The following is a 10,000-nucleotide window of genomic DNA, read 5'->3' on the forward strand; positions in this document are numbered from 1 at the left end:
CTTGTTTTTGCAAGTAGTACACATGGAGCAACTTGTCGCAGACCTGTCGCTGCGACTTGTCGCCTAGTGTGTCCCGGCCTTTAACCGTGTCACACGAGACGAAATGTTGCGGCGACTTGTACCCGCAACGTGCCGCAGCGCCTTATCGCCAAGCGTGTCTCTCCCTTTATGGTATTTTTGCCTGAGTGGAGTATTTGACCTTTTCTGTGTCATTTCAGCCAAGCCAAACTTCTCAATCATTCACAAACGCCATGTACAAACCCCAAGGACTTTGTTCCAGATACAAAAGACAAGATTTACTTATTCTACATGAGAATGGATCATACGACAGACTACACGACGTGGATCAACGTTGCAAGATGCTTCAGGATCTGGGATTTGGACGCACGTGGATACCACAAAGGGTTATGGAGAATGTGGGTTAAAGGAAATCACTTGTTGTACATAGGGTGTCCTATCTCACCCTATTGTAGCTACAAGCCAAATAACTTAGAACCTATTTATATGCCAAATACTGAAACAAGACCAGCGGACGAAAATTTTTTCGCGAGGTGAATTAAGTAATGGTCCGGCTAAGAAGCAGGCAGCCCAGCGGCAAAAGTACTTAGAAGCTGCTGCTCCAATCGAGGCATCTGATTGGCTAATATCGGAAAATGTCGAAAAAAGATGAGAAAAAAATGAAAAAAAAGCCTTTTTTGGATTTCTTCTTCCCCATGCCCTTGATCTCTGTCTCTCGGCCAAATTTGGGCATTGTTCTATGCGCCATTCGCCAATCGGCAAATGGCGCATAGAATCTTGACGATATTTACAAACATAGTTTTTGAAGGCATAATGATTTGTTCTACGAAACAGAATCTAATTTTTTAGACGGCAAGTCGATTACATTTTTCATTGAAATTCAAATTTCGCGCTTTTAGCTGCTTACACCAATGGGAACAGCCGAACTTAATTTGATTAAAAATGTTGGCACATTTTAACTAACCGACGCTATTGCCGCGGGCTATTGTTTTTCTGCCTGCTTCTTAGCCGGACCATAACTTAAAATTGAAAAGTGTTAGTCATAGATATAAAGAAATTCGACGAGGACCAAGGAGCTTACAGGAGAGGAAGAATCTGCCATCTGGTATTTGGTTTGTCCCCATCAGCGTCAGAAGTGTCTATTTTTAAACCAACTTTTGTGGGAAAACTTAACAACAGACCAAATGTCGTACCCAATAGGCCTTATTCACGATAGCCGCGATGTTGGTTTTCAAATTGTCATGCAAATTAGCCATGTGTTACGCTGGGCAGCAAACACTGGAAAAAAGGCAAATTGTGGAAAATCGGTTTGTCTAAATATTGAAATAACATTGCTAAAAGTACATTTTTAGAATTTAGAATTAATAAGGTCTATTCAAATCTCACAAGGTTGATTCTTTGGGTACTGTATTTGCATTACATGTTACATTCACATTTCAAGAATATGAAAATACCTGGCACAAAACTGACGTTTTATTTCCAAAGGGTTTGAATTGGGAACAACATTGACGAAGCCGATTTGGTATATTGTTTTTTTTACCGCAAAACTTGGTTTAAAATCTTCTAACGCTGATGGGGACTACGCCAATTTGGATAAATCTTACTCTTGGGTGATGCACTCTTGGTCAAGGACATAAATAAATTAGACGAGGAGCAAGGAGCTTATCAGAGTGGCTTCCCTTCTTCATAGAGGGCTTGATGAAGATCATGTTTGGATGACGATGATGCTCAATACAATAATAATAATAATAATGATATATTTCTTAAAAACGCATGTCACGCAAGTCTCAATGCTTTTTCCAAATACAGGTTAAAACATGAAGTTAAAAAATTAAAAATATTTATAAATCTAAAAATATACGAATACGGAAATCAAAAAGCTAATTTAAAAAGATAAGTTTTTAAACTTCTTTTAAAGTCGTCAATGGAACTGTTGTTAAGTCTTATATTGTCAGGAAGACTGTTCCATAATCTTGGGGCTGCAGCACTGAACATTCGATCACCAAAGCTGGATGTTCCAGATTTTGGGATCTTAAGAAGGCCTTTATTGCATGATCTCAGTCTACGTTTAAGTTAATCTATGATAATATTGACAGGAGTACGTGACTGCGAGAAGACAACTACCACCCCTCGGTTGAATGTACACCAGGTAATTTAGATGTGCAACTTCCACCTACCTTTAAAAATTAATTTATGCACCAAATGTAGAAATGTGACGTAATCGGCAATACTGAAAATTGATTGGTTAGGTAAACAACACTTTCCGAGAACAACTGGTCGAAGAAAGTGTAACTTCTCAGAAAGCAATTTGAGTTGTCAGGAATTGTGGGCTCCAAGTCATGTGCTCTCCTGTTTGATAGTGAACGAACTAGGTCATCGTTCAATATTATCGCGCAAAGAACGATTCAACATAATGCAGTAGTTCTTCTCCACTCAAAGGCAGTAGTGTAGCAACTCTCGTAAAGTGACTATGTCACGTTGTTCTACGGTGCTTTGGGGAAAACGTCGGTTAATAACGAGTATAAAACTTCGGAAAACGGAAATGAGGAACTCCTTTACTAATAAAATTATCGTTACATCACAAACAAGACGATTCTGAGCACAAACGACCTTCATCCAGGCGACTTGCCATACACTTGAAAAACGTCGGGCCGACGTTTTTCAAGATTGCCCAAATGCAATCCATTTCAATCTTGTCCATCTTTTGTCCATCCATGCATCTCTTTCCTTTTGCTGTATTACATTCACGTTGTTCAACAGTTTTAAGTGGTTTTTGTACGGTTTCATTCCACTTTTTGGTCATTTTGAGTTTCATGAAATTACATCATTTTGGGTGACATTTCCCCTTTAAATTAAGCTTTGCCTCCAAGTAAATGATTTACTTTAAACATCTAACATAAAAACTAAGAAACTGAAGGAAATTTTTTTTAATTTTAGAATTATGGCAGAATATTGAAACAGCAATCGTTGAAAAGTATAGTGTTTATCAAAGAGAAACCATGTGTTAGGACGCCTCCAAGTAAATGACTTATTTTAAACCTCTAACATAAAACTAAGAAACTGAAGGAAAATTTTTTTAATTTTAGAATTATGGCAGAATATTGAAACAGCAATCGTTGAAAAGTATATCGTGTTTATCAAAGAGAAACCATGTGTTAGGGCACACATCCGCGAGCAAAAATAAAAGGATTGTTGGATGTTGAAGTTTGTGTACAACTTGACTACAGACGCGTGCAAATCGATAGAACAATGCTGGACGCTATAAAGTACTTTCCGGCAACTGTTTTTTTTGGATCTAAACGTTCACATGCACTTCATTTGGCTCAGTCCCCGCTTCTTGTAGCTAAAACTGAAGCATTAGAATGGTGTCCAACTATTTTTGGCTTCAAGCGAATCAATGAAAGCTTTCAAGTTTCTCTGAAGCTTACGTCAACGTGTCAAGTCTTTTCGGAAAAAAAAAACCCGCTTTTTCATCGCATTATTGTCTACTTCTTGCCACACATCACACGTACTTCAAATATGAGTACAAAAATGTACAGCCATCCTTAGCAGAATGTCTCGGCGAGCTTTGATAAAACTTAAAGATAAAAACATAATTGATGCGATTGCTAGAGGAGGAAAAAGCACTTTTCAATAAAAAGGCATAAAACACTCCACTCTCGATCTAGTCAGCACGATTAATTGATAATTAGTTTCCCATTAACGGAAATACGCTCTCATATTTAAGGCCATTTCTGAGAAACCTGGAGCATTGTTCGAGTACTAAGATAGCTGGGTTTGACGATTTCTGAGAAAAATGAATAAATTAATAATTATTCTTTCCACAACCAGTTGATGTATCTACCAAGACTTGCAATTTCGTGTTTTTCAAAAAAAAAAAAACCGAGCACAAAAAAACACAGGATAGACGAATGCTTTATTATATTAACTAAAAAGTATTTCCGAAGTTAAGCTGTGTATTGCGACATACAAAACGTCATATTCCCGTGGGTGTTTAACTTTACGAAGGTTTCAAGTCGATTTCCGATTTAAACGAAGAAAGTTCGGGCAAATTCTTTCACGATCTTCGCCCACTGACGACTATTGAAGATTAAGGAACGATTTTTCAAAGAAATAACCTAGCCTACGATCTGCACTGAATAGATATTATACGTAGGAGATAACCATCTTATTCTAATTCTACTGTGCCAACTTTAGTACTACGTGCGTGAACTCATTTCGCATGACAAATTTTCAAGGAAAACATGATCTCGGCCACGGTTTCCCAATCATCCATCCGTGTTTTCCAAATAGAAGGTAAAGTTTGCTCCTTCGATGTTTCTGTGAAACTAAAGGGCTCAGAGTTGTTGAATTAAAATAACAAAAACAAAAAGAAATTCAGAACGAAACAATACCCTGACTTGCGACTTCCTCGGTTCAAGGAAGTCTGACTGTCTTCCCATATCATCTCAGCTTATCCGTCGCACTGAACAGTTTTCAGTGTAGACTGTGTAGATTCAAAGAAACCCCTTTCCTTACAAAAGAAAATTTTCTTCACGTCAGGAAGAAAATGAAGCCCACACAGCTTCGAACCCCCGTCGACTTCCGGTTTTCGAGGAAATAACAACTATCCTGAGTTGCATCATGTGCTGTTTCCCAGAAAATCTAGCAACGTGATATAAATAGAGGACATCGTAATGTTTACTAGAAGGTTGTTGCTTCCGAATTAGTGTTTTCAAGGAAGCCAAAGCCAGCGCCGATATGTCCAAATCGAGGGGAATCACATAGAGACCATTCCCTTGCGAATGGTGAAACAAGGTGGAGAAGAGCTGCAAGTTTACTAGCGCTGGTATGATCAAGAGAGTTTCCTTAAATCCGGTCCTGAAAAAACTACAACAGAGTGGATTTTATTGGGGATCGATAACTGCAGTCGAAGCAAAATCCTTGCTTCGGGATCAGGCCGTTGGAAAATTTTTAGTCCGTGATAGCTCCGACCCGAGACATCTTTTCACCATAACACTTGTCACAAGTACGGGAATCACAAACGTTAGAATTATCTTCTGCGAAAGTTTATTCTCTCTGGACAAAGAAGAATCTTTGACATGGCAGAGAAACGGTGCAGAAAGCAAGGAACAGTCTACTCCAAGATTCGACTGTGTTGTTAAAATGATTTTCTATTATATGCTGTCAAGTCGGATGGTTTTGCAGAAGAAAGAACAGTTGGACAACTTTGCAACAGGATCAAAGTTTTTGCTGCTCAGTCCTCTTTATAAAGGAGTTTCAAGTCTTCAACATTTGTGTCGAAGAACTCTAAACAGGCAGCCTTTTATTAGAGAATGCCAAAATGCATTAACTCCCGATCCAGTAAAATCTTATTTAAGCTCGTACCCTTATCCTATCTGAAATAATTCGCAGCCGACTATAACAACTGCTGACTTTTGTAGATATTCTTCTCGCCAAGACTTCCGGGAAGTGCTTTCTTGCCAATATTTTCGAAATATTACACTCAGCAGATTAAGCAATGGCATTCATCTATGTTTCATAGTATATGCAGTGTAAATATGAAGACCTCAACGTGGTGAACTAAAATTGCAACTTTTACGTTGCCTTAAAATGTTAATGTTTGGTTCGCGTAGTTTCGTTCTTCCGTAGTCATGTCTAGGAACGCATGGTTTCAATTCTTATCTCTCGATATTTCTGAGAAAATTCTTTGAGTTTCAGTTCTTGCTTAATTTTGTTCGCAACCAGCTTGACAGAGCAAACCTTTCCTAGAAATCTCCATTCGTGTAATGTATACACTCAGGAAATGTAACAAAAAAAGTTGAAACTAACAGATTTCATGGCCTTAATATAATAGTCGATGCTTCGTTCGTATAAATCACTCCGGAATCTCACAAATCTCCACCATGAAAAAATAAGAAATCCATACATAAATATTGAAATAAACTAAAGGCGTGAACAATCGCCTCGTTCTCTATTTTAGAGATACTTGAAAATTATTTTTCAAAGGCGACAAAAGAATTAAAAGAAATATCAATTCCCCTGATGAGGTTAATACCTTACCTTTCGGCTCGACTCTTGTTTATGCCAACTTCAATTTGCAAAATATTTACTAATATTCAAGACTCTTAAGTTTCGCACCTTTATTTCTAATAAGCAAAGAATTTTTGCAACAAAAAAAGTGTGAACATGTTCCGAGAATCGCCATTGCCACTCTCCAGACTCTCGAATGACAACAGTCTGTCGAAAAAAGAAACTCAATGCCTATTTATAACTTTGAAAATGATCTTTTAAAACATCATTTTTCACTTTCCTGCTACTTAAAAGACTTTTCGAAAGCGTAGCGACATTTGTATTAAAACGTCGAAACGTCGGAAAAAGCATGGGTATTATTCTGCTCTCTGTCATTCGAGATTCAAAGGACAGTGGAACGATGTTTACAGTTAATATACATGAAAAAATGTTCCATTCTGATTGGCTAAGAGAAATGCAGTTTTCAGGTAACAGTGAAGAAAAGAGATATTTCAGTGCAAAACGAAGCATTCTGATTGGTCAATGAAGACAGACACCGATCAAACGCGAGCACTGGATTGCGTTATTTACGGCGCATTTTTTACGTGAGTGCGTGATATTTTTCACGTATATTATTAGTGTAGGTAATCACATGATTTTCAGTGCAATTTGGAACAAATAAACAAGAGAAAATGTTTTCAAAGACAAAAAAACATGCACGAACCCGTAGGGTTGCTCATTCATCACAAATTGCACGAGAGAAATCATGTGATTACTAATACTAATCTCAGAACTAAGAAATTAGCAATGCTATCACCAACTTAGCGCTTCCCTGAAAACCCTGAGAAAAGGGTTGAAATGCAAGATTTTATTGTTCTTCTTAAACACCATATCACGGAAGAACTTGATGCGGTAAAGGGGATTAAGAATGCCAGGTCTTCAGTGCGATGATGTAGTATAAATATCTCTTCACTCAGTTCTGATTGGTCAAGAGACATGCAGTTTCCAGGAAATTCAATACAAAAAGAAGAAACAAACCAAGCATTCTGATTGGTCAATGATAAAAGAAAGTCTCAGATAGCCAATCAAATGCGAGCCCTAGATGGCGCAATTTTCACGTGATTGCGTGATACACGTCCGCTTTTTCTGCTTAATTACAATGTTTTCTCATAAACTTGTCTCTCTGTTTTGTGTTAAAAGGCTACAAATTACACTCGCCCATTTTATTCGTCCTTGGAAAAACTTACCCGTGCTTCCTTTTTTCCAAATTGCACTCGAAATCATGCGATTACCCAAACTACTATGCTAACAGCCGGTCAGATCGCCGTTTCAGTCCACCATGCAAGTACCCGTAATAATTATCGAAAGCACATAAACAAATACACTTTGACAAGCTCATAAAAACAGAGGTTGCAAAGCAGCGAGAAAAAAAAAAGGATCTTGCTTTACCGTTCGTTAAATACGATAACCGCTTCAGCTCAGTACATCTAACAATTTGTTTCTTATTATTTTTCGTTTGCTTTACGAAGTCGGCCAGTTGTTTATGGAGAGGCAACCCAACTGAGCCCCGAGCCACCTTGGCGGCCCGAGGTTACATATAAGCAAGGAAAGCCAACTTGAGGTCGAGGTTGCAGCAGAGAGATGAAGAAATACAGGACATAGAACGGGAAACTCCAAAGATACCAACTTCGATTCTTAAGAGTCTGTGTCACAAAACGTAGCCAAATTCAGCGACTGGGAACTGGCAACCAAATCAAGCGAAACGTAAAAATAACTAACGTAAAACAATGAAGAAAGGTTTCAATAAAACCGCAAATAAAATAGGAAGCAGGGATAAGCAACATTAAAGAAGCTTACAAAGGCTGCAAATGGAGTTTTTGAAAACTGTTCAGCCTAACAATGTTTCAAAGTTTATCTCACCTGTTGTTTGTACTTAAATTATGTATGCTCGACACGCATTTCTTTTTTACTGGAAGCTTTGAACTGTATTGTTTAAAAGTAATGCATGGGCCCTTTTGCAGCTGGCGATCGCATGGTACAAACACTGCCACGCTAGAGAGCAAATTGCGCATTCGGACATCCAAAACAAAGAAAACTTAAATTAAATTGCTTTGTTTTAGATGCCCCAGTGCACAATTTGCCCTCCAGTATGGCGGTGTTTGTACCATACGATCGCCAGCTGCAAAGGACCCATTGATAGATTAACTTGGAGTTGCATATAGAGTAATGCGAGTATACCGACGTAACTGGTAAAACTGCACAAAATTAACTGCTCTGCCGTATAGCACAGCCTCTTCACGGGAACTATTACCCATAAGAACCAGGAAAAACTCGACATATAACATTAGAACACATGGCCGCAATACTGCTGGATAAGATAGACTAAAAACAAGATAATAATGCAAGGCTGGTTTTACTGCTGTGAGGATATACATATATTTTGTTTAACCATTTTGTCAGCCCTGTGTTTTAATATACCGAAACCAAGAAGTGATTTTGCTAAAAAGTTTATTCAATATTTCGTTGCTATACTATGGAACTGACTTAACAACCATATGAGGGGATGTTCATCTTTAAGAGATTTAAAAAAATAATAATTAACGAAATGGACTCGGAATTTTTTAATTTTAATTCACTTGTATTGCTCTTTCCTTTTCTGATGCTACAGTTGGTTTATCATGTAAATTCTAGTTTTTTATTTCTTAGTTCTTAATTTTACACACGACCACATCAGCAATGCTGAAGTTAAGTTATCGTGTATAAATATATAAATAAATGATTCACTTGTTTACATGATACCGGTACGAGTTTCATTCTGGTACGAATTCATCCCGGTTCTTACTTATCGCTCTGTATTTGTTTACACGATAACGGTGAAAAATCTCATACCAGTACAACTCATACCGGTATGAGTTCATCCCAGTAGTTGCACCGGATCGAAATTCTCATAACGGTATGAAAAGTTATACGGGTATCATGTAAACGCTACATTGACTCCCATTCCGGTACGAGTCGTCAAGTCGTGGTGGACTGGGACTACTGACGCATGCGTTGTATTTCTAAATATTGGACGCCATTATTGTTTTGGTTCATGCGTCATCCCTGTGTCAATATTTGTGTCGTCCATGTAAACGCGGTATGAAATTCACAACTAGTACCAGAATGAAACTCGTACCGGTATCATGTAAACACCCCCTTACTTAATACTTACCCGGCCTGCCTTCTTCAGGAAATTATATTTAAGTCGCCGAGGAAGTCAGTCCATGCCTGACGAAATATTGGTAAAAACAATTATAAAACTCATTAATAATTCATGATGGGAAAACAAAAGAAATGTTTTATTAGTCAATATCTGTATTTCTGATACAGCTTTCTCTTCATTTACATAAATGTTTCTTTCAATTTTCACGGTTAAACTGTCTTGAATCACCAAAAATACCTAGTGTACGTTAACACTTGAATGCTGACATTTCATAAGCACAATACAATATTCGCGCCCGTATTGTATCGGATATAAAATGTCTCGCCTTCGGCTCGACATTGTATATCCGATACAATACAGTCGCTCATATTGTATTTAGTACATATACACCCTAAAGGCCGAACAACTAGCCTTTCATTAGTACTTTGTTTTTAGTCTACAAATTATTTGCTGGTTAGAAAAATTGTCCGGCTTGGGCAAGATGGGCAGTATTTCTATGGGGGGCCAACACATGGCACCTTTTTCTCAAAAATGATTTTTAATGATGCAGAAAAAAAATTATATCTGGTTCTATTCATAAGGAGTAAAGGATGAATTGACCGGAAGACAGTCGCTTTTCTCAGAAAAGATAATCTGCCTACATGAGCTGATATTTTGTCTTAGCACAGGGATGCAGCTGCCACAGCTTCAGGAAGCCGCACGCTTCACGAAAACTTGGTATAAAAAAAAAAACAAATCAGTCAAATGTTCAAGCTCTTTTCAATGATGAAATAAGCGGCAGGGATTCTT

General features: G+C 37.8%; 3 protein-coding genes across 5 annotated transcripts in view; 2 read left to right on the top strand and 1 right to left on the bottom strand.

The window, feature by feature from the left end:
• LOC137985639 (protein O-linked-mannose beta-1,2-N-acetylglucosaminyltransferase 1-like) overlaps window positions 1–4,560 on the top strand; it is a 22,108-nt gene extending 17,548 nt beyond the window's left edge. The window contains exon 10 of one of the 2 annotated variants that reach the window (XM_068833276.1): window positions 219–4,560. In XM_068833276.1, the coding sequence (XP_068689377.1) occupies window positions 219–555 (337 nt within the window). In that variant the 3' untranslated portion in view covers window positions 556–4,560. The remainder of the gene's footprint in view (window positions 1–218) is intronic. The other variant, XM_068833277.1, reaches the window with a different exon arrangement.
• A 142-nt stretch (window positions 4,561–4,702) lies between these two features.
• On the top strand, window positions 4,703–6,059 carry LOC137985641 (suppressor of cytokine signaling 3-like). Its single transcript, XM_068833281.1, has one exon. It carries the CDS (start codon window positions 4,849–4,851, stop codon window positions 5,398–5,400), a length of 552 nt encoding a protein of 183 aa, XP_068689382.1. The 5' UTR covers window positions 4,703–4,848; the 3' UTR covers window positions 5,401–6,059.
• A 2,209-nt stretch (window positions 6,060–8,268) lies between these two features.
• LOC137985640 (protein O-linked-mannose beta-1,2-N-acetylglucosaminyltransferase 1-like) overlaps window positions 8,269–10,000 on the bottom strand; it is a 17,746-nt gene continuing 16,014 nt past the window's right edge. The window contains exon 8 of one of the 2 annotated variants that reach the window (XM_068833280.1): window positions 8,269–9,276. In XM_068833280.1, coding sequence (XP_068689381.1) covers window positions 9,249–9,276 — 28 coding nt within the window. In that variant the 3' untranslated portion in view covers window positions 8,269–9,248. Of the gene's footprint in view, window positions 9,277–9,953 lie in introns of those variants that run through there. The other variant, XM_068833279.1, reaches the window with a different exon arrangement.

This window comes from Montipora foliosa, chromosome 14 (genome assembly GCF_036669935.1).
Source record: "Montipora foliosa isolate CH-2021 chromosome 14, ASM3666993v2, whole genome shotgun sequence".
NCBI lineage: Eukaryota > Metazoa > Cnidaria > Anthozoa > Scleractinia > Acroporidae > Montipora > Montipora foliosa.

Coding starts and splice junctions, on each gene's coding strand:
- LOC137985641 (XM_068833281.1), top strand. CDS start 4,849: ATGATCAAGAGAGTTTCCTTAAATCCGGTCCTGAAAAAACTACAACAG.